The following is a 27,543-nucleotide window of genomic DNA, read 5'->3' as shown; positions in this document are numbered from 1 at the left end:
CAGTGACCCCCTGTCCCTCAGCAGTAGACTTGGAGGCTCTGTCATCGCTCTCAGTGACCCCCTGTCCCTCAGCAGTAGACTTGGAGGCTCTGCCTTTGCTCTCCAAAACAGGCTCTGCCGTCGCTCTCGGCATTTTGGAGAAGAGAGGGTTATCCGTCATCGGAGAGAAACTGGGACAGGAATGGTCATTATGAGGTGCACGTGAACCTCATTATACTGTGTGGAGACAGAGATGGAGAGAAGCGAGAGGGATCGTTGACAATCTAGGCCACACTTAGGCACAAAGCTATCACTGGCCCTGAGAAGGCCTATGGCAGCCTCATTTATTGGCTGCAAAGCACAGGAAGGTTAAAGTGTCACTCCAACCAGCACATGGGATTTCAGGGATTGGTAGATGCAAAGGGCTCCCAGCTCACTGGCACGGTTAGATCTCCCAATTCTCATCTGTCCTGTAAGAGTGACAAATGTCTAGACCTACGGCAGGGAAGGGCCACAGCACCTGCCTGATTCATATCTTGTGTAAATGGGCCCCTTAAATCCCATAGGTCCCCTGTGCAGCTACACAGTCCATCCTAGCTAGATAAAGCTGAGATAAAAATTCAGTCTCTTCTATCCGGCAGGGACTCTGATGGTTCTCTGGTGACACCTGCTGTGCCCATTATGAGGGGTTCCCACCATCCTTGTGCTGAGTTCCCAGGTCTGTACACCTGCTGTGCCCATTATGAGGGGTTCCCACCATCCTTGTGCTGAGTTCCCAGGTCTGTACACCTGCTGTGCCCATTATGAGGGGTTCTCACCATCCCTGTGCTGAGTTTCCCGATCTGTACACCTGCTGTGCCCATTATGAGTAGTTCACACCATCCCTGTGCTGAGTACCCATGTCTGAACACCCGCTGTGCCCATTATGAGGGGTTCCCACCATCCCTGTGCTGAGTTTCCAGGTCTGTACACCTACTTTGCCCATTGTGAGGGGTTCCCACCATCCCTTTGCTGAGTTCCTGGGTCTGTACACCTGCTGTGCCCATTATAAAGGGGTTTCCACCATCCCTGTGCTGAGCTCCCGGGTCTGCACACCCGCTGTGCCCATTATGAGGGGTTCCCACCATCCCTGTGCTGAGTTTCCAGGTCTGTACAGCTGCTGTGCCCATTATAAGGGGTTCCCAGCATCCCTGTGCTGAGTTTCCTGGGTCTGTACACCTGCTGTGCCCCCTTATGAGTAGCTCACACCATCCCTGTGATGAGTACCCGGGTCTGCACACCTGCTGTGCCCATTATGAGTAGTTCAGACCATCCCTGTGATGAGTACCCGGGTCTGCACACCTGCTGTGCCCATTATGAGGAGTTCCTACCATCCCTGTGCTGAGTTTCCAGGTCTGTACACCTGCTGTGCCCATTATGAGGAGTTCCCACCATCCCTGTCCTGAGTTCCCAGGTCTGTACACCTGCTGTGCCCATTATGAGTAGTTCAGACCATCCCTGTGCTGAGTACCCAGGTCTGCACACCCGCTGTGCCCATTATGAGGGGGTTCCCACCATCCCTGTGCTGAGTTTCCAGGTCTATACACCTACTTTGCCCATTATGAGGGGTTCCCACCATCCCTGTGCTGAGTTTCCAGGTCTATAAACCTACTTTGCCCATTATGAGGGGTTCCCACCATCCCTTTGCTGAGTTCCTGGGTCTGTACACCTGCTGTGCCCATTATGAGGGGTTCCCACCATCCCTGTGCTGAGTTTCCAGGTCTATAAACCTACTTTGCCCATTATGAGGGGTTCCCACCATCCCTTTGCTGAGTTCCTGGGTCTGTACACCTGCTGTGCCCATTATGAGGGGTTCCCACCATCCCTGTGCTGAGTTTCCAGGTCTATAAACCTACTTTGCCCATTATGAGGGGTTCCCACCATCCCTTTGCTGAGTTCCTGGGTCTGTACACCTGCTGTGCCCATTATGAGTGGTTCTCACCATTCCTGTGCAAAGTTCCTTGGTGTGCACACTTGCTGTGCCCATTATAAAGGGGTTCCCACCATCCCTGTGCTGCGTCCATACACCTGCTGTGCCCATTATGAGTGGTCAGCTTCTCATCTTTGTTCCCAGGACCGAGGACTGTCCATGTCCTTTCCTAGTGTCATCAGTCACCATTAACTGATTAGGTAGAAGAGTGTCCAACGTGAACACAAATAATGTGAAAAATGTATTGCAGCAAAGTAAGAACTTCAAAGGACCCTGGCCCCGCCCCTTTCATTCTTTGAATTTCAGTTCTTCCAATCATGGAGGCTCGGCATCACATGTGGAGTGTTGCCTGGGGGTGGTCTACATGCTAATGAATCCAGCCCAGGAACGCCCACTTCACTAGACTTTCATAATTCCTCCCAGGAGCCAGCCCACTGCATGATTTAGGACTGAGGGCTCTTGGGAGGAGTACTGAGGCTGGGTGCTGGGATGTTTTCAGGAAGCCGTGTACAGCGCCGTGCTGTCCCCTCCCACCAGTCATGATCTGCCTTCATAGCATAGAGAAGCACAGAGACACAGTGATACCATCGCTGGGTCTAAAAAAAAATAAAAAAAAAATAGAAAGTACTACAAAAAACAAGGATGGATGATGGCAAACTTCACAGTGTAACAACAAAACAGTGGTGGTGCATCCATAAAGGGCACAGAAGTGCTGCCCCTTCTCTCCTGTCACCTCTCTCCCACCATAGATGGATTCATGCATTGCATTAATCTATCTATGGTCACTGCTGCCGCTCCCCTATTCAGGTGTCCGGGCCCTTGTCGGTCGCCGGGCACCTGAATTACAGTGGCAGGGGTTTTGGTTTTTTGGAAGCGCCCGATTAGAGCCATAGGATCTAATAGGCTTCCAAAATGGTGAACAGCGGGCGCAATGCTGTGCGTTTGCTGTTTACTCAGTTTTGTGTTAGGAAAGCAAATAAATCGCTTTCCTAACACTGACCCGCCTCTCAGCCAATCAGGTGCTCGGGTCTGGTTACCTGTCACCTGATTGGCTGAAACAACAGGCACTGTGATTGGATGCCTGATAGAGAGGACAGGAGACATAGAGGAGCGTGGACGTGGAGGACGCCACCATGACCTGCTGCGAGACAGGTAAGTTCCGACTCCCGGGGCAATGCACACTGGCAGAATTTGATGGGGCACAGTAGCGACAATTGATGGGCCAACTGGCAGCATTTGATGGGGCACAGTAGCAACAATTGATGGGGCACAGTAGCGACAATTGATGGGCACAGTAGCGGCAATTGATGGGCACAGTAGCGGCAATTGATGGGCACAGTAGCGACAATTGATGGGCACAGTAGCGGCAATTGATGGGCACAGTAGCGGCAATTGATGGGGCACAGTAGCGGCAATTGATGGGCACAGTAGCGGCAATTGATGGGGCACAGTAGCGGCAATTGATGGACACGCTGGCAGCAATTGATGGGCACACTGGCAGAAATTGATGGGGCATAGTAGTGGCAATTGATGGGTACACTGGCAGCAATTGACGGGGCACAGTAGCGGCAATTGATGGGCACACTGGCAGCAATTGATGGGTACAGTAGCTGTGTTTGATGGCACAGTGGTGGCAATTTATGTGTACAGTGGCTGCCTTTGATGGCAGAGTGGCTACGCTTGATGGACACAGCGGCTGCATTTGATGGGCACAGCGGCTGCATGTGTGGGCACAGTGACTGCACTTAATGGGCACAGTGGCTGCATTTGATGGCACAGTGGGTACGCTTGCTGGGCACAGTGGCTGCACTTGCTGGGCACAGTGGCTGCGTTTGATGGGCACAGTGGCTGCGTTTGATGGGTACAGTGGCTGCGTTTGATGGGTACAGTGGCTGCGTTTGATGGGTACAGTGGCTGCGTTTGATGGGTACAGTGGCTGCGTTTGATGGGTACAGTGGCTGCGTTTGATGGACACAGTGGCTGCAGTTGATGTGTTTTTTTTTTTTTCAGTTTGTTTGTGTGTGTACCCCCCCCCCCCCCCAAAAAAAATGTTGAGCACCAGCCGCCACTGATGAAAATAGAACGGTTTTATTTAGCGTACTCATTGATGATGGGGGAGGAAGAAACCAGGGAAGGCACAACGTTTGCACTGTCTGCATGATTTACAACAACCTCTGCAGACTGACTATTTAAGATATCCCACCTCTGATAGGATGGGGGTACTTCCTTCTTTCTCCAAGATCAGTAGTTGCCTAGTTTTCAGCACAAGAACAGCAGAAGGCGCCTGCAGAGAGCTCAGCCCCTGCTGGCTGCAAGTGGTAGATATGAACATCTAGATGCAGGACCCAGAGCACTCAACACTAACACCACAAAGTAAAAGATACAAAAACAATAGAAATCCCCTTTAGGCCGCGTACACACGGGCGGATTGTCTGCCCAACTAAGTTCGTCAAACAATCCGACAGACAGTCCGTCCAACTTTTGAATGAACGGACTTGACCACACACGATGAACAGACAGTCCGCTGAAAACTTGCGTGATGGCGTGTACAGCACGTACGACGGGACTAGAAATACGACGTCCAATACACTGCAATGCAACCTTCCGCCGTGTAAATCCTTTCTGAGCATGCACCATACTTAGTCCGTCCAACTTGCCTACTCACGAGCGGACTGTCCGCTGAAACAAAGTTTGGACGGACAAAATTACGGAAATTCCGAAAGACTAAGTCCGTCAGATTGTCCGCTGAAAAAGTCCGCTGAAGCCCACACACGAGCGGATTGTCCGCTGAAACACGGTTCAGCGGACTAAGTTGGGCAGACAATCCGCCCGTGTGTACGCGGCCTAAGAAAGACTTTTCTGAAAGCCTGGAAAGTGCTCTAGGCACCTGACCGTTGTCAGGACTTGGAAATCCGCCTGCGTATGAGAAATCTGAGTCAGCGCAGCCTACAATGGGATAGACATTTCTTTTGGCAGCTACGGTGCACCAGAGATCTCCCAACGTCCATCTCTATAGAGTTTGCCGTTGGCCGTCCTCAGGTTTTATTCTTCTCGCCAAGTATCGTAAAATGAGGTTTCTATTCTGGCCGGGGGCAGCACATCGGGAGCGCCTGGCTCGCCATTTTTAGGGTGTGATCTTCTGTGACTCAGCGATCGGGTTTAAATGCAGCAATTCATTTTCACACATATCGGGCAAAATGGGGACGTCCCCATAGAGCAGTGATGGAGAACCTTGGCTCTCCAGATGTTTTGGAACTACATTTCCCATGATGATCATGCACTCTGCAGTGTAGTTGAGCATCATGGGAAATGTAGTTCCAAAACATCTGGAGAGCCAAGGTTCACCATCACTGCCATAGAGCATGGGTGCTCAACCTGTGGCCCTCCAGCTGTTGTGAAACTACAAGTCCCATGAAGCATTGCATGGCTGCCAGTTACAGGCATGACTCTCGAGGGCAGAGCCATGATGGTAGTTCCGCAACAGGTTGAGCACACGTGCCATAGAGCAACAATACCGTCATTTCACTTTCTTTCTTTGAGAGTATTGGGGTTGTTCCTGTATACCTTTTTGGGATGTTGTTGCCAGCACCTATAGCAGTAGAGGGACTCCCACCGACCAGCTGGATAAGTACACAAGGCGGTCACCTCGGCAGATGACAAGACGCACCCGAGGTGCGGAGTCTAAGCACCACCCGTAGTTTACCAGAGCTCCTGATGGTGGAGATGGATTTTACTAGGTGTCAGTGGCAGGTCACAGTCCTCAGGATCAGGAGGTGAGCAAGCTGGAGTCCAGATATATGTAGGGATCAAGCAGAAGCATAGGCGAGAAACATACCAAAGGTCAGCAACAAGTGCTAGCGAAGATATGGACAGCAGCAGAAGTGACATAAGATATCGGCTGGAGGGAGTACAATAATCTGGCAAACAGGAAGTGCATAGACAAGATTTAAAGCGGGAGCCCGCCGGGAGTTCCGCCATTTTTTTTAAAAAAAGCCAGCAGCTACAAATACTGCAGCTGCTGACTTTTAAAATAGTGACCCTTACCCGCCCAGCGCGCCCGCGATGTCGGCACCCGAAGCCGATCTCTCAATCGTCTCTCGGGTGCTGCCGCCGCCATCTTGGGTATGGGAATCAGGAAGTGGAGCCTTTCGGCTTCATTTCTCGGTTCCCTACTGCGCATGCGCGAGTCACGCTGCGCAATAAGGATGGTCCCCGCTGTCTCTGGGATCCATGTGTTTCCCAGCAGGCAGCGAGGGACTTTCGGAAAGGGGCGTAGATTCTGTGGAAAGGGGCGTACCTTCTGCAGAATCTACACCGTAAGTGGGTGCAGATACCTGTACTGTACAGGTACCTGCATCCCCCTCCCCCCTGAAATGTGCCAATTGTGGCGCCGGAGGGGGGGAGGATTCCAATGAGCGGAAGGTCCACTTTAGGGTGGAGCTCCGCTTTAAATAGGAAGTTCATGGGATGAGCAAAGAGATCAAAGTTAAAGAGAAACAAGACAAAAGCTAAGGTTCTTTAAAGCGGTAGTAAAGCACTAGAGATGGGCTGAACACCTCCTAGGTTTGCTCCAGAACTTTCGAACACCCCAAAAGTTCGGACCCAAACCACGAACCCCATTGAAGTCTATGGGACCCGAATTTGAAAAATAAAATGTCCCCATTTTGAAGGCTTATATGCAAGTTATTATCCATAAAATGGGTATGGGAACCTGGGTACTGCCCTGGGGGACATGTACCAATACAAAGAAAACTTTTAGTTTTTAAATGAGCATTGATTTTAATGATGCTTAAAGTGATACAATAAATATGAACAATTCCTTTAAATATAGTGCCTGGGAGGTCCCCTTAGTCTGCCTGTAAAGTGGCACATCTGTACCATGTATAGAACCTGCTGCAGCAAAATTTACATTTATAAAGAAAAAAAAAAGATTTTTGGGAAAAAAAATCATTTTCCCTGCAAGTTTTCTTTATTTTATAAACAATGGCTTGGGGAGCCGGTCTGTATGATGAGGCCACAATTTAGTGCACTCGGAACAAGATTAGAGATTTTTTGGAAAGAGTCTGGTGCCTCTTTGTCAGACTTTGGATGGAAAATAACAAAGTTTTGCACCACAGTGAGCAAGCCTTATGTGAAGAAGCCAAATTATAGTACACTCAGGCCAAGGTTAACAATAATTTTTTTTAGATAAAGTCTGGTGTCTTTTTCACAAACATTGAATAGAAGTAACAGGTGCGGAAAAATTTGGACTTTAGGTGTTGGTGGTGCCTTCACCCCGTAACCTTCTAGAGGTATTCTTGATGAAAGCAAGAATTGACCTTGCTGTAAAAAAATTGAATGTGATTCCCCCAGTCAAACAGTTGCAGAAAAATTGGTCTTTGGGTGTTGGTGGTGCCTTCACCCCGCAACCTTCTAGAGGTACTCTTGATAAAAGCAAGAATTGACCTTGCTGTAAAAAAAAAAAAAAAATGTATTTGATTCCCCCAGTCAAATAGTTGTGGAAAAATTGGTCTTTGGGTGTTGGTGGCGCCTTCACCCCATAACCTATAGAGGCAATCTTGATGAAAGCAAGAATTGGCCTTTCTGTAAAAAAAATGAATTCAATGCACCTGTCAAACGGGTGTGGAAAGACTGGTCCTTGGATGTTAATTGTGGCCAAGAAACCTATACCAAAAAAAATAGAGTTGCCCCTTACAGAGTAAGGGGACTCTGCAAGTTCAGATGTAAGGGGAAACTCTGTGGATTCAGACGTAAAGCGGAACTCTGTGGATTCAGACGTAAAGCGGAACTCTGTGGATTCAGACTTAAAGCGGAACTCTGTGGATTCAGACGTAAAGCGGAACTCTGTGGATTCAGACGTAAAGCGGAACTCTGTGGATTCAGACGTAAAGCGGAACTCTGGATTCAGATGTAAAGCGGAACTCTGTGGATTCAGATGTAAAGCGGAACTCTGTGGATTCAGATGTAAAGCGGAACTCTGTGGATTCAGATGTAAAGCGGAACTCTGTGGATTCAGACGTAAAGCGGAACTCTGTGGATTCAGACGTAAAGCGGAACTCTGTGGATTCAGACGTAAAGCGGAACTCTGTGGATTCAGACGTAAAGCGGAACTCTGTGGATTCAGACGTAAAGCGGAACTCTGTGGATTCAGACGTAAAGCGGAACTCTGTGGATTCAGACGTAAAGCGGAACTCTGTGGATTCAGACGTAAAGCGGAACTCTGTGGATTCAGACGTAAAGCGGAACTCTGTGGATTCAGATGTAAAGGGGGAACTCTGTGGTTTCAGATGTAAAGGGGGAACTCTGTGGATTCAGATGTAAAGGGGGAACTCTGTGGTTTCAGATGTAAAGGGGGAACTCTGTGGATTCAGATGTAAAGGGGGAACTCTGTGGATTCAGATGTAAAGGGGGAACTCTGTGGATTCAGATGTAAAGGGGGAACTCTGTGGATTCAGACGTAAAGCGGAACTCTGTGGATTCAGACATAAAGCGGAACTCTGTGGATTCAGACGTAAAGCGGAACTCTGTGGATTCAGACGTAAAGCGGAACTCTGTGGATTCAGACGTAAAGCGGAACTCTGTGGATTCAGACGTAAAGCGGAACTCTGTGGATTCAGACGTAAAGCGGAACTCTGTGGATTCAGACATAAAGCGGAACTCTGTGGATTCAGACGTAAAGCGGAACTCTGTGGATTCAGACGTAAAGCGGAACTCTGTGGATTCAGACGTAAAGCGGAACTCTGTGGATTCAGACGTAAAGCGGAACTCTGTGGATTCAGACGTAAAGCGGAACTCTGTGGATTCAGACGTAAAGCGGAACTCTGTGGATTCAGATGTAAAGGGGGAACTCTGTGGTTTCAGATGTAAAGGGGGAACTCTGTGGATTCAGATGTAAAGGGGGAACTCTGTGGTTTCAGATGTAAAGGGGGAACTCTGTGGATTCAGATGTAAAGGGGGAACTCTGTGGATTCAGATGTAAAGGGGGAACTCTGTGAACTTTGATGTAAGGGGGGACTCTTGTGATTAAAGCCATATAATTAGAAATGTTATTTAATCACAAAATATATGTAGGTATATATAAAATATAAGTATTGTATATATATATATATATATATATTTTTTTTTTTTATGCGAACTCTGGGGACTTTCATTTAAGGGGAAATACTGAGAACTCAGATGTGAAGAGGGACGTTTGATATAAGAAGGAAAGTTGCAGACTCTGGTGTAAAGGGGAACTGTGATATAAGGACCCAGTGCCCTGACTTGCACCTGTGGCCAGTGCCCTGACTTACATCAGAGTTACCAGAATTCCCCTTTAATCAGGTTTCCTAGAGCACCCCTCACATCAGAGTCTGCAGAGCTCCCCTTACACCAGAGTCTGCAGAGCCCCCTTTACATTATAGTCTGTAGAGCCCCCCTTACATCAGAGTCTGTAGAGCACCCCTTACATCAGAGTCCGCAGAGTTCTCCTTTACATAAAAGTGTGCAGAGCGCCCACTACATCAGAGTCTGCAGAGTCCCCTTACATCAGAGTATGCAAAATATCCACTTACAATGTAAGGGGGATCTTTGTGGACCCTGATTTAAGGGGGGGGGGTGTGCTCTGCAAACTTGTTTGTAAGGCCGCGTACACACGCGGGGACTGTTCGCTCAACTTTGTCCGCTGAACAGTGTTTCGGCGGACAGTCCGCTCGTGTGTGGGCTTTCAGCGGACAGTTTCAGCGGACAGTCTGCTGAACAAAGTTTTTCGGAAATTCCGAAAAACTGTCCGCTGAAACTTTGTTTCAGCGAACAGTCCCCTCGTGTGTAGGCTTGTTAGTCAAACTAAGTTCCGCGCATGCTCAGAAAGGATTTACACGCCGAAGTTTGCATTGCAGTGTATAGGACGTCATATTTTTCGTCCCGTCGTACGTGCCGTTCACGTCATCGCGCACGGTTTCAGCGGACTGTTCGTTCGTCGTGTGTGGGCAAGTCCGTCCATGCTAATTTTGAGCGGACTGTCCGCTGAAACTGTTTGGCGGACAAAGTTGGGCGAACAGTCCCCGCATGTGTACGCGGCCTTAGGGGTGCTCTGGGAACCCTAATTAAAAGGGGAATGCTGGGAACTCTGATGTAAGTGGGGTTACCAGAAACTAGAGTTCCCCTTTAAACCAGAATCTGCAGTGTTCCTTCTTAAATCAAAGTTCTCAGTGTAAAAAGGGGAAACCTGATTCCGTGGGGGTCTTTGATGTAAGGGGGCACACTGTGGACTATGGTGTAAAAGGGAACTGTGATATAAGGGGGTCTCTAGTACCCAGTGCCCCCACTTACATCAGAGTTACCAGAATTCCCCTCATTAACTGGGGTTCCTAGAGTACCCCTTACATTAGTGTCTGCAGACCCCCCCTTACATCAGAGTCCATAGAGCACCCATTACATCAGGGTCTGCAGAGTTCTCCCTACATCAGATTCTACATCAGAGCGCCCACTACATCAGTCCCCTTACATCAGAGAATGCAGAATATCCACTTACAATGTAAGGGGGATCTCTGTGGACTCTGATTTAAGGGGGGCTCTGCAGACTCTTATGTAAGGGGTGCTCTGGGAGCCCTGATTAAAGGAGAATGCTGGGAACTCTGATGTAAGTGGGGGCTCTGGTTACCAATGACCACTTTATATCAGAGTACCCCTTCACACCAGAGTCTACAGTGTTCCTTCTTACATCAATGTTCCCTCCGGATATCAGAGTTCTCAGTGTAAAAAGGGGAACCCAGATTAAATGTGGGTCTCTGATGTAAGGGGGCATGCTGTGGACTCTGGTGTAAAGGAGAACTCTGATGCAGGGGGAAGACTTCACTCACAGTAGATGGATGGTGAGCATACGCTGGCATCAGTAGTCGGAACCTTTCCTCATCTGGCTGCTGGGCTTCAAACTTCCCACCCACACATCCTCTTCCTTGAGGCACAGCACCGCTGGGGCAGACACAGGAGAAGAGGGTGGGATGAGGAGAAGTTGATCAGCTCTTTCTCTCATCTCCTGTCTGTGAGGAGGGAAGGGGAACTGTCAATGCTGGCTCTGCTCAGCTCAGAGCCCTGAAGCCAGCAACCCTGCTGGGGGGAGTCACAGTCCAGGCTCTTGGGGGACCCCCACACCACCACAGTGGAGGAAATCCAGGGCCTGGTCGCAAGTGTGACCTTTGCAATCCTGGTAGTTCCACCACTGTGTTGTTTACTGGCAGTTTAAGCAGAAGTTTTTCTGTTAATTGAGTAGGTCCTCCTTTTGCTGCTAAAACAGCCCTGACGCCTCAGGACATGGATGCCGCTAGACCTCTGAAAGTACACCGTGGTAGATCCTTTAAGTCTTTAAGTCCTGTAAGTTGTGAGGTGAGGCCTCCATGGATGGGATTTGTTTTTCCAGCACATTCCACAGATGTTAAGATCTAGAAAATTTAGAGACCAAGTCAACATCTTGAACTCATTGTTGTGTACCTCAAACCGTTCTTGAACCATTTGTTGCAGCGTGCATTATCCTACCGAAAGAGACCACTGCCATCAAGGAAGATCATTTCCACAAAGAGGTGTACTTCGTCACCAACAATGTTTAGCTAGGTGGTATGTATCTAGTAACATCCACATGAATGTCAGGAGCCAAGGTTTCCCGGTAGAGCATTGCCCAAAGCACCACACTGACGTCGCCAGCTTGCCTCCTTCCCATACCGTCTCCTGGTGCACAAGCACCTGGCCATCCACCTTCTTCCATTGCTCTGTGTTCCAGTTCTGATACTTATGTTCTAATTGTAGGTGCTTTTGGCTGTGGACACGGATCAGCATGGACACACTGACTGATCTGCGGCTACACAGCCCCATACAAAACAAACTGTGATGTACTGTGTGTTCTGACACCTTTCTATCAGAATTAGCATTCACTTTTTCAGCAATTTGAGCACCAGCAGCACTTCAATTGTATCAGACTACATAGGCTAGCCTTCCCTCCCCACCTCCATCAATGAGCCTTCCCTCCCCACCTCCATCAATGAGCCTTCCCACCCCCCCCTCCATCAATGTGTCTTCCATCCCCATCTCCATCAATGAGCCTTCCCTCCACACCTCCATCAATGAACCTTCCCTCCACACCTCCATCAATGAGCCTTCCCTCCCCACACCTCCATCAATGAGCCTTCCCTCCACACCTCCATCAATGAGCCTTCCGTCCACACCTTCATCAATGGGCCTTCCCTCCCCACCTCCATCAATGAGCCTTCCCACCCCCGTCTCCATCAATGAGCCTTCCCTCCACACCTCCATCAATGAGCCTTCCCTCCACACCTCCATCAATGAGCCTTCCCTCCACACCTCCATCAATGAGCCTTCCCTCCCCACCTCCATCAATGAGCCTTCCCACCCCCGTCTCCATCAATGAGCCTTCCCTCCACACCTCCATCAATGAGCCTTCCCTCCCCACCTCCATCAATGAACCTTCCCTCCACACCTCCATCAATGAGCCTTCCCTCCCCACACCTCCATCAATGAGCCTTCCCTCCACACCTCCATCAATGAGCCTTCCCTCCACACCTCCATCAATGAGCCTTCCCTCCCCACCTCCATCAATGAACCTTCCCTCCACACCTCCATCAATGAGCCTTCCCTCCCCACACCTCCATCAATGAGCCTTCCCTCCACACCTCCATCAATGAGCCTTCCCACCCCACCTCCATCAATGAGCCTTCCCTCCACACCTCCATCAATGAGCCTTCCCTCCCCACCTCCATCAATGAGCCTTCCCTCCACACCTCCATCAATGAGCCTTCCCTCCTCACCTCCATCAATGAGCCTTCCCTCCCCCGCCTCCATCAATGAGCCTTCCCTCCACACCTCCATCAATGAGCATTCCCTCCCCACCTCCATCAATGAGCCTTCCCTCCCCACCTCCATCAATGAGCCTTCCCTCCCCACCTCCATCAATGAGCCTTCCCACCCCCGTCTCCATCAATGAGCCTTCCCTCCACACCTCCATCAATGAGCCTTCCCTCCCCACCTCCATCAATGAGCCTTCCCACCCCCGCCTCCATCAATGAGCCATCCTTCACCACCTCCATCAATGAGCCTTCCCTCCCCACCTCCATCAATGAGCCTTCCCTCCCCACCTCCATCAATGAGCCTTCCCACCCCCGCCTCCATCAATGAGCCTTCCCTCCACACCTCCATCAATGAGTCTTCCCTCCCCACCTCCATCAATGAGCCTTCCCTCCCCACCTCCATCAATGAGCCTTCCCTCCCCACCTCCATCAATGAGCCTTCCCACCCCCGCCTCCATCAATGAGCCTTCCCACCCCCGTCTCCATCAATGAGCCTTCCCTCCACACCTCCATCAATGAGCCTTCCCTCCCCACCTCCATCAATGAGCCTTCCCTCCCCACCTCCATCAATGAGCCTTCCCTCCCCACCTCCATCAATGAGCCTTCCCACCCCCGCCTCCATCAATGAGCCTTCCCTCCACACCTCCATCAATGAGTCTTTCCTCCCCACCTCCATCAATGAGCCTTCCCTCCCCACCTCCATCAATGAGCCTTCCCTCCCCACCTCCATCAATGAGCCTTCCCTCCCCACCTCCATCAATGAGCCTTCCCTCCACACCTCCATTAATGAACCTTCCCTCCCCACCTCCATCAATGAGCCTTTCCTCCTTTCATCTCCATCAATGTGCATTCCCGCAACACCTTGATCAGTGAGCCTTCCCTCCCCACCTCCATCAATGAGCCTTCCCTCCCCATCTCCATCAGTAAGACTTCCCTCCTCACCTCCATCAATGAGCCCCCCAACTAAATCAATGAGCCTTCCCTCCCCTCCTCCATCAATAAGCCTCCCCCTCCACACCTATCATTGAGCCTCTACTCCCCACCTCCATAAATGAGCCCCCCCCCCCCATCTCTATCAATGAGCCTTTTCTCTCCACCTTTATCAATGAGCCTTCCCTCCACAGTTCCATTAATAAGCCTTCCCTCTCCACCTCCATCAATGAGCCTTCCTTCCCACCCCCATCAATAAGCTACCCTTCCCCACCTCCATCAGTGAGCATCCCCCTCCCACCTCCATCAATGAGCCATCCCCCTCCCACCTCCATCAATGAGCCATCCTTCACCACCTCCATCAATGAGCCTTCCCTCCCCTCCTCCATCAATGAGCCTTCCCTCCCCTCCTCCATCAATGAGCCTTCCCTCCCCTCCTCCATCAATGAGCCTTCCCTCTCCACCTCCATCAATGAGCATTGGCCGCCCATGACCCTGTCACCGGTGGGATGGTTCTCCTTCCTTGGACCACTTTTGGTCAGTCCTGACCTCTGCAGACCGAGAACATCCCACATTAGCTGCAGTTTTGGAGCTGCCCTGACCCATTCATCTAGACATTACAATTTGGCCCTTGTCAAAGCCTCAAACCCTTACATTTGTCCATTTTTTTCTGCTTTCAACACATCAACTTCAGGGACAACATGTTCACTTGCTGCCTGATTCCACCCACTTTCAGATGTCATTGTAACAAGACAAGGCATTTCACATTTTTAATGTTTCATGTTAAGTATTAATAAAATCACTGCTGCCTCCGAAACGGTTCCTGTTGATGGTGCCAGGTCAGCAGGTGTCCATGGAGTCTATGGAGGTATTTAAACACATAGAACAGAATCTGAAACAAAATATAAGCCGCCTGCATTCTAGGAAAATCTACTTGCTGGAAACAAATCGTGTTGACTAAAGAAATGTTACTTTGTCTACTCACTATAAGGGCTGAGTTCCTCTGCAGTCCCTGATATGGTCCCATCGGGAAGGAATTGAAGGTAATATCCCACTCGACTGAGCAAACGGGTCACAATCCCTCTCAACTGCGGTTCTGCAAAAGAAAAGTCAAAAATTTCATGTGAAATAGAAAAAAAAAATCAACTTGAGTCCCCCCCCCACCTCCTCCTACTCTAATCACACTGCTGTTCTATCTTCTCTGTGCCCCTGACCTCTTTTCTTTCATCTTATTGTCTCCAGGGACAAACTATTCAATCCATTATACCGACAGCTCAACTAGAGCAGGGACTAACACAATGTTCAATGACACAGCTTAGCAAGGCGGTCATTACAGAGAGATATCAACGAACGCGCTATCGAGGTCAGAGCGCTGTGCGAGGGGTCATTACAGGAATATACAGGGCAGGATGGAGGTGAGGTGACAGCGCTGTGTTAGGGGTCAGTATATGAATAATAGATATGCAAGATAGGATGGAGGTTAGAGATGGGCCAAACAACCCCCCCCCCCCCCTGTTTGGTTCGCACCAGAGCTCCCAAAGAGAGAAAAAGTTCTTATCCGAACAGCGAACCCTATTAAAGTCTATATGACCCGAACTTGAAAAATCAATGATTCCCATTTTTAAGGCTGCTTTGCAAGTAATTGGCCTAAAAAGGATACGGGGGCCTGGGTACTGCCATGGGTGACATGTATCAATGCAAACTTTTTTTTAAAAGATCGTTTTTACGAGAGCAGTAATTTAGTAAATTTAATGATGCTTGAGGTACAATAAAAATGAAAAAAAAAAAATCCTTTAAGTATAGTGCCTGGGGGGTCTCCTTATCCTGCCTGTAAAGTGTCACATCTGTAGCATGTATAGAACCTGCTGCAGCAAAACTAACATTTCTAAAGGGAAAAAATAAAACTGCATGAAATGGCATTTAATAGTGCCAGAAATAGATACATTTTAAAGAGGGATTCCACCTACAAAAAAAAATATTAAAAGCCAGCAGCTATGAATACTACAGCTGCTGACTTTTAATAAATGGACACTCACCTGTCCCGGGTTCCAGCGATGCCGGCAGCCGAGGCCGATCGATCGCTCGGCTCTCGGCTGCTGCAGTCACCATTCTAGGTGAGGGAATCAGGAAGTGAAGCGAATCGGCTTCACTTCCCGGTTCCCTACTGCGCATGCGCAAGCCGCGCCCCGCGCAATAGGAAATCTCCGCGCTGTCACTGGGACCCGTGTGTGTCCCAGCAGACAGCGCGGCAGGGCAGGAAATGGCGTAGACTCCCACGAGAGTCTATGCCCGGAAGTGGGTGAAAATACCTGTCTTTGACAGGTATCTCCACCCCCCTCCCCCCTGAAAGGTGTCAATTGTGACACCGGAGGGGGGGAGGGATCCGATCAGCGGAGGTTCCACTTTAGGGTGGAATCTCGCTTTAAATAGGAAAATTGTGTGGGGTCCCCCCATTCAAAATGTAAAAAATAAAATAAATCGTGTGGGGTTCCCCCCAAAATCCATACCTGACCCTTATCCGAGCATGTAGCCCGGGAAGCCAGGTTGCATTCTCAGATAAGGGTCTGGTATGAATTTTTAGGGGGACCGCACGCCATTTCTTTTTCCCTTTTTAATTTCAGGCAATGTTTTTTTTTTATTCAGCTGGCAGCGGGGAAGCCCATTGACAGCTGATGACTCATCGGTTTCTAAGGACGGCATGGCCAGCTTCCTGGCCTGCTCCTTAACAACCAGCTTTTCACTGTGCCGTAATTGGGCAAAGCTTTGCCCAATCAGAGCTCAGAATGCACTGTGCAGCACGCAGTGCATTGCAGGGCGAACACCTGCGAACGCCCTGCAAATTCGAGTTGTTCGCTGAACGGGCGAACAGGTAATTATGTTCCATTACTGTTTGCCTAACTCTAATGGAGATGTAGTGACAGCGCTGTGTGAGGGATCAGTACAGGAATATAGATATACAGGATGGGATGGAGGGTGTATTGACAGCGCTGTGTGAGGGGTCATTACAGGAATAGTAGATATAGTAGATTCCAAGGGATCTTGGACCCCTTCTCTTCTCCATCTACACCTCTTCCCTTGGTCACTTGATAACCTCCCATTGGCTTCCAAAACCATTTCTATGCCGATGACACCCAAATCTATCTCTCTACTCCTCACCTCACTCTATCAGACTCTTGCATTATTAACTTACTAACTGAAATACCACCATGGATGTCACACCACTTCCTTAAACAAAATCTCTGTAAAACCAAGCTGGTAACATTCCCCCCCACCCATGCGCCCCCCCCCGACTTCTCCATCAAGGTCAATAATACAACCATCAATCCCTACGCCAGTGTACTAGGTGTAATCCCACATTCTGACCTGTCTTTTCTGTACCCGATACTCATTCACATGGGGGGGGTCTGGATCTGGGGGCCCCCTAATTGAACTTCCAGATTCCGATAAGCGCCTTACCCTCAGACCCCCCACAACCACTGGCCACGGTTGTGGGAATGAGGCCCTTGTCCCCATCAAGGTGCGCTGGTCCTCGTCCTGACCTACCAGGCTGCATGCCTGGATAAAGATCTGGTATGGATTTTGGGGAGGGGTTCCCCTCAAAATCCATACCTGCCCCTGGTGGGGCGCTATTTTTTTCTTTCTGTTTCCAATAATTGGGCGCTGTCAATTGTAACCTCAAGTAATTTTTTCCTGCAGCATAATATTATGCATGCTACAGATGTGCCACTTTACAGTCACATTAAGAGATAATGGTCTGGTATGGGATTTGGGGGGGACCCCACACCATTTAAAAAAAAAATAATTGGACTGGGGGGTTTTAACATGTAACTATTTCCAGCTATTTAAATGTAATTTCATGCAGTTTTTCTTTCTTTAGAAATGTCAGTTTTGCTGCAGCAGGTTCTATATATGCTACAGATGCGCCACTTTACAGGTAGATTAGGGGGACCTCCCAGGCACTATATTTAAAGCAATTTTTCATTTCATTGTATTATTGTTGCATTTTAAGCATAATTAAAATCAATGCTCCTGAAAAAACAATTGTTAATATTTTTTTTTTGCATTGATACATGTCCCCCAGGGCAGTACCCAGACCCCCATAACCCTTTTATGGCCAATTACTTGCTTACAAGCCTTCAAAATGGGCACTTTTAATTTATCCTGTTCAGCTCATATAGACTTCATTGGGGTTTGCCATTTGGGTTAGAATATTTACCCTGTTCAGGAGTTCTGCTGCGAGGGAAACAGAGGGGTGTTCATCCCATGTCTAGCTGTCACCCATGGCAACCATGGCGGGTGATCACGCCCTTGGATTACAAAATTTCCGGTGGTCTTCATAAAGCTGGAAAAAGTGACTGTATACTGCAATGTCCTGCTGAGAACAATAAAGTGTACATGGAAATGTCTACTGTTGCCCATGGTGATCGGGATAAGCCAAGCGGGTACCTGCAGGTGGGGGTCTATCAGTTGTCCACCACAGCTGATGTTAAAGACAGTCCTAACCCTGCTAAAAACAGTGTGGCATGTGTTACAGACTTTGCTGTTGGTCATGGTAACCACAGTGAACACTTACAACCATCTTCTCCCAGTTGCTTGTGCACAGGTAGTGCCGAGCGCCATGTCCTGGCAAGTTCTGCAAGCATCAGCATGTACATAACAATTACCAGTGTACTGTCTATGCCTGCAAGTTCCAGTTCAGTCAACAAGGGATTACTGCAAAGCGTGCAGGAACAAGCCTACTTATCACTTATCAGAGCTGTAGGCGGCAGCCAGTCCGGAAGCTTGGGGGTGGAACCACGCCCCAGAGGAGACTCAGCGTGCCCTGCTTGCAGAGAGGGAGAAAGGAAAAAGATGGTGGACGGTGCACTTGTGTACCCACTGCTGACCTGGTTGCCTGACATTGCAGAAGATGACACTGGTGGTCACCGGTGTTCAGCTGGAGCATCAAGGGGGATTGACCTCGGGCTGATCAAGGGGACGGAGAGTCTGTGTCTGTTATGTCCTGGCTGCAGGAGACCCACTACAGTGGTCAATGCCTGGATTCGGTGCAGGCACTGCATCAAGCCGCATACCAAGCTGACACCAAGCAAGCAGGAGCGGCTCACCTACAGCACGGAACAGCAATGAAAGTCCCGGAAAGGCAGTAGTGGGCCTAGAAGTGACTACGAAAGGTCGGGTTGAGTCTGAAGCTGGTGACACCCCTGTGAAAACAAGTGACATTGGGGGAAGGAAGCTGGAAATCTGCCTTGGCCTGTAGCCTGGTCAGGGAGCTGGTACCTGTAAGTACTGACCAGCAGGAGCCAGACGCTGTCCCTGAAAAGCTGGCAGCACCCATACACCCTGTTAACCCCACCTGGAAGTAGCCTGTGCAGGAAGACAGCTCATCTTCAAGTGAACCAGTGGGAAGCGGGAGTGGTGGGGCCATAGATTGGAGGTCACTTAGGCTGCAGGCGGAATTTGGGCCGTTAGATGAAGAGTATGCACAATGGTCATCCAATAGCAGCTCAGAGGAGGAGTGGGGAAACTGCCAGGAAAATGTAGAGGTGCTATCTGAGGTAACGGTTGTACCAGATTCATCTGAAGGGACCGAAGGATCCATGCAGACCCCAGTCTGTGTGAAGTGGAAGTTCCAGAACAGACCATCCACAACCCAGACAAGAGCTGCTGGTCTGGACCATTACCCACAGGCGATGGGTAGTGAAGTCGCCCAGACCCTAATGGTCTGGTATGAATTTGGGGGGGGGGGGGGGCGCACCATTTTTCTTCACATTTTTCTATTGCCAGCAATGGTGTTGTATTGCCCGCAATTTAAATACATATTTTTTTTCTTTAGAAATGCCAATTTTGCTGCAGCAGGTTCTATACATGGTACAGAGTTGGGCCACTTTACAGGCAGACTAAGGGGACCCCCAGGCACTATATTTAAAGCAGGGGTCTCAAACTGGCGGCCCTCCAGCTGTTGCGAAACTACAAGTCCCATCATGCCTCTGCCTGTGGGAGTCATGCTTATAACTGTCAGCCTTGCAATGCCTCATGGGACTTGTAGTTTTGCAACAGCTGGAGGGCCACCAGTTTGAGACCCCTGATTTAAAGGAATTGTTCATTTATATTGTTACACTTTAAGCATCATTAAAATCACTGTTCCTTTAAAAACATAATTTTTTTAAAGTTTTTTTTTTTTTGCATTGATACATATGGGCAGTACCTGGGCCCCCATACCCTTTTTATGGCCAATAACTTGCATATAAGCCTTCAAAATGAGAACTTTCGATTTTTCAAGTTCAGGTCCCATAGACTTCAATGGGGTTTGGAGTTCGGGTCTGAACATTTGCTATGTTTGGGAGTTCTGGTGCAAACTGAACAGGGGGGTTTTGGACTATCATTAAAAATGAAGATGCTGGGATCTGGTTCCAGGACATTTGTCAGGAGTCGGCTGGGAAGAGCCATTCATAGGGACAGGGTGGTGATTTTCACAGCTGGACAGCCCACCAGTAGCCACACTGTAGCTGTCAGAGAGGCTGACGGCAACCTTAAAAGACTGCCCAATCCTCAATACTACTTGTGAAAGGACTGAAGGGAATTGTTCAGCCCACAAGTTACAGAGATGGATGGCAAGGAGGGGATTGCTGCCTCTGTTTCTTTCCTAACAGGCCTAACACCCTGACCTGTTTTCCAGATGGGATAATCGGTTCCTGTTGAAGAACTTCGGGTGAGGCCTAGTATCCTGCTAATACTTTGCAAAATTTTGAGGGGCTCCTCCTACCAAAGACTGTTGGGAAAAAAATATAGTTTTTTTTGTTTCTGCCAGCAGGCTTAAAACCCTCTGTTGACAGAATGGGCCTTGCTTTGTGCACTGGTCCAAATCATTTGGTGGAGGGGGGGTAATGGTGGGGGGTTGTTTTTCATAGGTTGGGCTTGGCCCCTTAGTTCCAGTGAAGGGAATTCTTAAGGTGTCAGCATACCAAGATGTTTTGAACAATTTCATGCTCCCAACATTGTGGGGACAGTTTGGGGATGGCTCCTTCTTGTTCCAACATCACCAGTGCACAGAGCAAGGTCCATAAAGACATGGATGAGTGAGTTTGGGATGGAGGAACTTTAATGGTCTGCACAGTCCTGATCTCGACCTGATAGAACACCTTTGGGATGAATTAGAGCGGAGATTGTGAGCCAGGCCTTCTTCACAAATGCTCTTCTGGCAAAATGGTCAAACATTCCTATAGACACATTCATAAGCCTTGTGGACGGCCTTCCTAGAAGAGTTGAAGCTGTTATAGCTGCAGAGGGTGGGCCAACTCAATATTGAACCCTACGGACTAAGACTGTGATGCCAGTAAAGTAAAGGCAGGCGCCCCAATAATTTTTGTAACATAGTGTATGTGGGATGTATATATATGGTTCTTTGAAAAAATTTGTATATTTTTTATGCTACTAACTTATTTGTACAAAGCCCCTTTTAAATTTGTTTCCTTTCTTCCTTCCCTTTTTTTTTTATGGGATGCCCAATTTTTCTCCTGGGCTTAGGAGTTGTTTATTGCCCCCAGTCGATGGGGACACAGCTGCTTTTTTTTTGGGGGGGGGGGGGGGGGTGAGTGTAAGCAAGTGTGAGGATAGTGTTAGTAGATCAGCACTACTGGGGACAAGGGGGGAGGAATTGCACATGTAGCCATTTCTCCCTGAAGACAGCGGTGGGCCAAGTCTTCATCCCTTCCCTGGGAGATTTCCTGTAGAATCAGCCAGTTGGGCTAGTGAGAGAGTCAGCCAGGTGGGCTGGTAAGGAGCAAGCCAGGTGGGCTAGTAAGGAGTCAGTCTGGAGGACTGTTGTGGAGAAGTTAGCATAGGCTAGTGAAAGGGTCAGCTGCAACCTGGTAGGTTGGCAGTGCTTGAGGTGGTGCTGGGATCAGTAGCCATAGGAGGAGGAATACAAGCTGATCACTGTATATTTCTACACAACAGGGGGCTGCAAGTTCCTGCCTGCAAGGGCTATTGCTTAAATCTGACTGAGCCTGTCTAATAAACCAACAGTGAGTTGGGGCCAGCATGCAAGTGTGTGCAGGAGGAAAGTGAGGAGACCGTATATGGGAAGATGTCCCTAAAGTTGTTGGTGAAGTTCTGTTAAGTCAAGTGGGCCTCCTATAACCTCCCATCCCTATCCAAGTTATTAACCCTCAATAAATAACAAAAACAAAGTCACGGACTGTTCTATGACTCTGTGCCTGTGAAAATTTGGTGTGCCCGGCTGTGCAGGATGGGGGATCCCAGTTCATCTGCAGCCCCTAAGGGGGGTGCGCTACATTTGGGGGCTCTTCCGGGATCTTGCCCACAATAAACTGCACGGCTGTTGCTCCTAGCATCTGCGGCCACTAAGGGGGTGTGCTACACAGCAAAGGATGGATGTCTGTCTAGTGACAGCGCTGCATGAGGGGTCAGACAGGAATATACAGGACAGGATGGAGGTGAGATGACAGCGCTCTGTGGGGGGTCAGTACAGGAATATACAGGACAGGATGGAGGGGACAGTGCTGTGTGAGGGGTCAGTACAGGAATATACAGGACAGGATGGGGGTGACAGCACTGTGTGAGGGTCAGTACAGGAATATACAGGACAGGATGGAGGTGACAGCGCTGTGTGTGGGGTTAGTACAGGAATATACAGGACAGGATGGAGGTGACAGCGCTGTGTGGGGGGTCAGTACAGGAATATAAAGGACAGAATGGAGGTGACAGCACTGTGTGAGGAGTCAGTACAGGAATATACAGGACAGGATGGGGGTGACAGCACTGTGTGAGGAGTCAGTACAGGAATATACGGAACAGGATGGGGGTGACAGCACTGTGTGAGGGTCAGTACAGGAATATACAGGACAGGATGGAGGTGACAGCGCTGTGTGGGGGGTCAGTACAGGAATATAAAGGACAGGATGGAGGTGACAGCGCTGTGTGAGAAGTCAGTACAGGAATATACGGAACAGGATGGGGGTGAGGTGACAGCACTGTGTGAGGAGTCAATACAGGACTATACAGGACAGGATGGGGGTGAGGTGACAACGCTGTGTGGGGGGTCATGACGGTTGATACAGAGGACGGTATCTCACCTGGGTCCTTGTCCATCGCTCCTTTCTGACTGCAGAGTCGGACTTTGGAGACCAGGATAAGGAGCTGTTTTTGGCAGAGGGATTTGGTTCCGCGGGGGCAGACTTTCCTCTGGGGGGGTGCGGGGCGGGATCCACCGGAATCTCGGGTTTCTCGCTTCTGCCGGATCAATTTACTGGCAAGTGCAGCCATCACTGTGTCCAATCCTCCCGGTGTGCGGCGTGTCAGCTGTCATGGGTCCCCATGTCTCCACATCCCTCAGTGGGTCCTGGAAGGTGTTCCTCTGTCAAGTTCAGGTCTCCCAGTCCCTGTATTGGAGTATCCAGTTCAGGTCTCCCGATCCCAGTGTTGGGGTGTCTTAGTTCAGGTCTCCCAGTCACAGTGTTGGGGTGTCCTAGTTCAGGTCTCACAGTCACAGTGTTGGGGTGTCCTAGTTCAGGTCTCCGGTCACAGTGTTGGGGTGTCCTAGTTCAGGTCTCCTGGGCACAGTGTTGGGGTGTCGGTTCAGGTCTCTCGGAGTTGGGGTGTCCAGTTCAGGTCTCCCGGTGTTGGGGTGTCCGGTTCAGGTCTCCCGGTGTTGGGGTGTCCGGTTCAGGTCTCCCGGTGTTGGGGTGTCCGGTTCAGGTCTCCCGGTGTTGGGGTGTCCGGTTCAGGTCTCCCGGTGTTGGGGTGTCCGGTTCAGGTCTCCTGGTGTTGGGGTGTCCGGTTCAGGTCTCCCGGTGTTGGGGTGTCCAGTTCAGGTCTCCCGGTGTTGGGGTGTCCAGTTCAGGTCACCCAGTGTTGGGGTGTCCAGTTCAGGTCACCCAGTGTTGGGGTGTCCAGTTCAGGTCACCCAGTGTTGGGGTGTCCAGTTCAGGTCACCCAGTGTTGGGGTGTCCAGTTCAGGTCACCCAGTGTTGGGGTGTACAGTTCAGGTCTCTTGGTGTTGGGGTGTACAGTTCAGGTCTCTTGGTGTTGGGGTGTACAGTTCAGGTCTCCTGGTGTTGGGGTGTCCGATTCAGGTCTCCCGGTGTTGGGGTGTCCGATTCAGGTCTCCCGGTGTTGGGGTGTCCGATTCAGGTCTCCCGGTGTTGGGGTGTCCGATTCAGGTCTCCCGGTGTTGGGGTGTCCGATTCAGGTCTCCCGGTGTTGGGGTGTCCGATTCAGGTCTCCTGGTGTTGGGGTGTCCGATTCAGGTCTCCCGGTGTTGGGGTATCTGGCTCAGGTCTCCCGGTCCCGGTGTTGGTGTGTCTGGCTCAGGTCTCCCTGTCCCGGTGTTGGGATGTCTGGTTCAGATCTCTCAGTCCCGGTGTTGGTGTGTCCGATTCAGGTCTCCCAGTGTTGGGGTATCTGGCTCAGGTCTCCCGGTCCCGGTGTTGGTGTGTCCGGCTCTGGTCTCCCTGTCCCGGTGTTGGGATGTCTGGTTCAGATCTCTCAGTCCCGGTGTTGGGGTGTCCGGTGTGCAGTCACTGCTGCCCATCATTGATGTGCCGACACAAAGTATCGGAATTCCTCATCTTCTCCTTTATAACTGTTGGTGCTTTATAAATCCCGTATATAAATTCTACATATAAATCCTGTATATAAATCCTCTATAATAATAATAACCAGCTTCAATCTCTTCGGATCCGGCTTTGTCTCCCAGAGAATGCTCGCCAAAGCTCTGCTCTTCGCGTGTCTAATGTGTCCCAGTCTTCTCCTTCCAGCGTCCCGCTCCCCCTCCCTCCTCCCCCAGCACCCCTCCCTCCCCCCCTCCACACTCCGCCACCACCGGCCGCCCAGACTCATCAATCTGCTTCTCTATTCACTCCTCGCCATTATTGACTGACCTCAAGTAGCAGTACGATTCGAGTACTACGCCGTCCCTACACATCCGTACCGACCCCCTCGCACAAGCGCTGTCACCTCACCTCCATCCTGTCCCGTACTGTGTATCTACACTCACCGGCCACTTTATTAGGTACACCTGTTCAATTGCTTGGTAACACAAATTGCTAATCAGCCAATCACATGGCAGCAACTCAATGCATTCAGGCATCTAGACGCAGTGAAGATGACTTGCTGCCGCTCAAACCGAGCATCACAATAGGGAAGAAAGGGGGAGGAGGGGGGATTTAAGTGACTTTGAACGTGGCATGGTTGTTGGTGCCAGACGGGCTGGTCTGAGTATTTCTGGGATTTTCACTCACACACTCTCTCTTGGGTTTACAGAGAATGGTGGGAAAAAGAGAAAATATCCAGTGAGTGGAAGTTGTGTGAAGGAAAATGCCTTGTCAATGTCAGAGGAGAATGGGGCAGACTGGTTCCAGATGATAAAAAGACAACAGTAACTCAAATAACCACTCGTCACACCCAAGGTATGCAGAATACCATCTCTGAAAAACCAACACATCCAACCTTGAGGCAGATGGGCTACCGCAGCAGAAGAAGACCACTCCTGTCAGCTAAGAACAGGAAACTGAGGCTGCAATTGGCACAGGATCACCAAAATTTGGCAATAGGAGATTGGAAGAACATTGCCTGGTCTGATGAGTCTGGATTTCAGCTGCGACATTCAGAGGGTCGGGTCAGAATTTGATGTAAACAACATGAAAGCATGGATCCATCTTGCCTTGTATCACCGGTTTAAGCTGGGGGTGTAATGGCGTGGGAGGTATTTTTTTGGCACACTTTGGGCCCCTTAGTCCTAATTGAGTGTTGTTTAACCACTAGAGATCCGCACTATAGCCAAATGACGGCTACAGCACGGACCTCCTTTACCGGGACTACGTCTATTGACGTCGTCCCGTGCACGAGCGGCGCGCTCTGTGATCGGCGAGTCTATGAGATTCGCCTGATCACGGATCCGAGCAAGGGGTCGATCCCGACCCCTTACCACGTGATCAGCTGTCAGCTAATGACAGCTGATCATGTGATACAACGGAGCCGGTAATCGGCTATTATTCCTCCTCGCGCTGACAGTGCGAGGAGAGTAAAAAAAAGAGCCGATCACCGGCGGCCATGATCGGGACATCAGTCCCGATCACGGCCAGCCCTGGCAGTGACCACCTGCCCTCTGCCAGTGCCACCTCATGAATAAATAAGTGCCCCCTGTCAGTAGTGCCCATAGTGCCACCCAGCAATGCCCATAGTGCCACCCAGCAGTGCCCACAGTGCCACCCAGCAGTGCCCACAATCTGCCTCAACAACGGTGCTGCACCCCAGTGCCACATATCCGTGCCCATCAGTGTCATCTACCAGTGCCCATCAGTGCCCATCAGTGCCACCCATCAGTGCCCAGCAGTGACACCTATCAGAGCCACCTATCAGTGCCACCTATCAGTGCCCATCAGTCCCATCTATCAGTGGTACCTATCAGTGCCCCTTAGTGCCACCCATCCGTGCAATCTTATCTGTGCCCATCTTTGCCCATCAGTGCCGCCTTATCTGTGCCCATCAGTACTGCCTTATCTGTGCCTATTAGTGCCGCCTTAACTATGCCTATCAGTGCCCACCAGTGCAGCCTATCAGTGCCCACCAGTGCAGCCTATTAGTGCCCACCAGTGCAGCCTATCAGTGCCCACCAGTGCCGCCTATCAGTGCCCACCAGTGCAGCCTATCAGTGCCGCCTCATCAGCGCACTTCAATGAAGGAGAAAAATGACCCGTTTGCAAAATTTTATAACAAACTATTAAACATGATTTTTTTTTGCATCTTTTTTTGTTTGTTTAGCAAAAAATAAAACTCCCAGCTGTAATTAAATACCACCAAAAGAAAGCTCTATTTGTGGGAAAAAAAATTATAAAATTTTTATTTGGGTACAGTGTTGTATGCCCGCGCAATTGTCATTCAAAGTGCATCAGCGCTGAAAGCTGAAAATTGGTCTGGGCAGGAGGGGGGTTTAAGTGCCCAGTAAGCAAGTGGTTAAATGCCACGGCCTACCTAAGTATTGTTGCTGACCATGTCCATCCCTTTATGACTACAGTGTCCCCATCTTCTGATGGCTCCTTCCAGCAGGATAATGCACCATGTCACAAAGCTCCAATCATCTCACCACTGGACAATGAGGTCACTGTCCTCCAATCATCTCACCACTGGACAATGAGGTCACTGTCCTCCAATCATCTCACCACTGGACAATGAGGTCCCTGTCCTCCAATCATCTCACCACTGGACAATGAGGTCCCTGTCCTCCAATCATCTCACCACTGGACAATGAGGTCCCTGTCCTCCAATCATCTCACCACTGGACAATGAGGTCCCTGTCCTCCAATCATCTCACCACTGGACAATGAGGTCCCTGTCCTCCAATCATCTCACCACTGGACAATGAGGTCCCTGTCCTCCAATCATCTCACCACTGGACAATGAGGTCCCTGTCCTCCAATCATCTCACCACTGGACAATGAGGTCCCTGTCCTCCAATCATCTCACCACTGGACAATGAGGTCCCTGTCCTCCAATCATCTCACCACTGGACAATGAGGTCCCTGTCCTCCAATCATCTCACCACTGGACAATGAGGTCCCTGTCCTCCAATCATCTCACCACTGGACAATGAGGTCCCTGTCCTCCAATCATCTCACCACTAGACAATGAGGTCCCTGTCCTCCAATCATCTCACCACTGGACAATGAGGTCCCTGTCCTCCAATCATCTCACCACTGGACAATGAGGTCCCTGTCCTCCAATCATCTCACCACTGGACAATGAGGTCCCTGTCCTCCAATCATCTCACCACTGGACAATGAGGTCCCTGTCCTCCAATCATCTCACCAC

At 49.9% G+C, this 27,543-nt stretch overlaps 1 protein-coding gene across 1 annotated transcript in view; it reads right to left on the bottom strand.

Moving 5' to 3' along the window:
- The window catches only part of LOC143962023 (fibroblast growth factor 11-like), a 61,941-nt gene extending 37,465 nt beyond the window's left edge, over nt 1-24,476 (bottom strand). Inside the window, exons 1-2 of the mRNA XM_077471364.1 lie at nt 22,809-24,476; nt 14,699-14,809 (exon numbers count right to left, since the gene is read on the bottom strand). Of these exons, the coding sequence (XP_077327490.1) occupies nt 14,699-14,809; nt 22,809-22,998 (301 nt within the window). The 5' untranslated portion in view covers nt 22,999-24,476. The remainder of the gene's footprint in view (nt 1-14,698; nt 14,810-22,808) is intronic.
- Nucleotides 24,477-27,543: the final 3,067 nt, after the last annotated feature.

Source organism: Lithobates pipiens, unplaced genomic scaffold (genome assembly GCF_037356315.1).
Source record: "Lithobates pipiens isolate NorthernLeopardFrog02 unplaced genomic scaffold, aLitPip1_a1.2 Scaffold_8, whole genome shotgun sequence".
NCBI lineage: Eukaryota > Metazoa > Chordata > Amphibia > Anura > Ranidae > Lithobates > Lithobates pipiens.
Note: the sequence above shows the minus strand (reverse complement) of the source record. Positions and strands in the feature narration are given on the sequence as shown.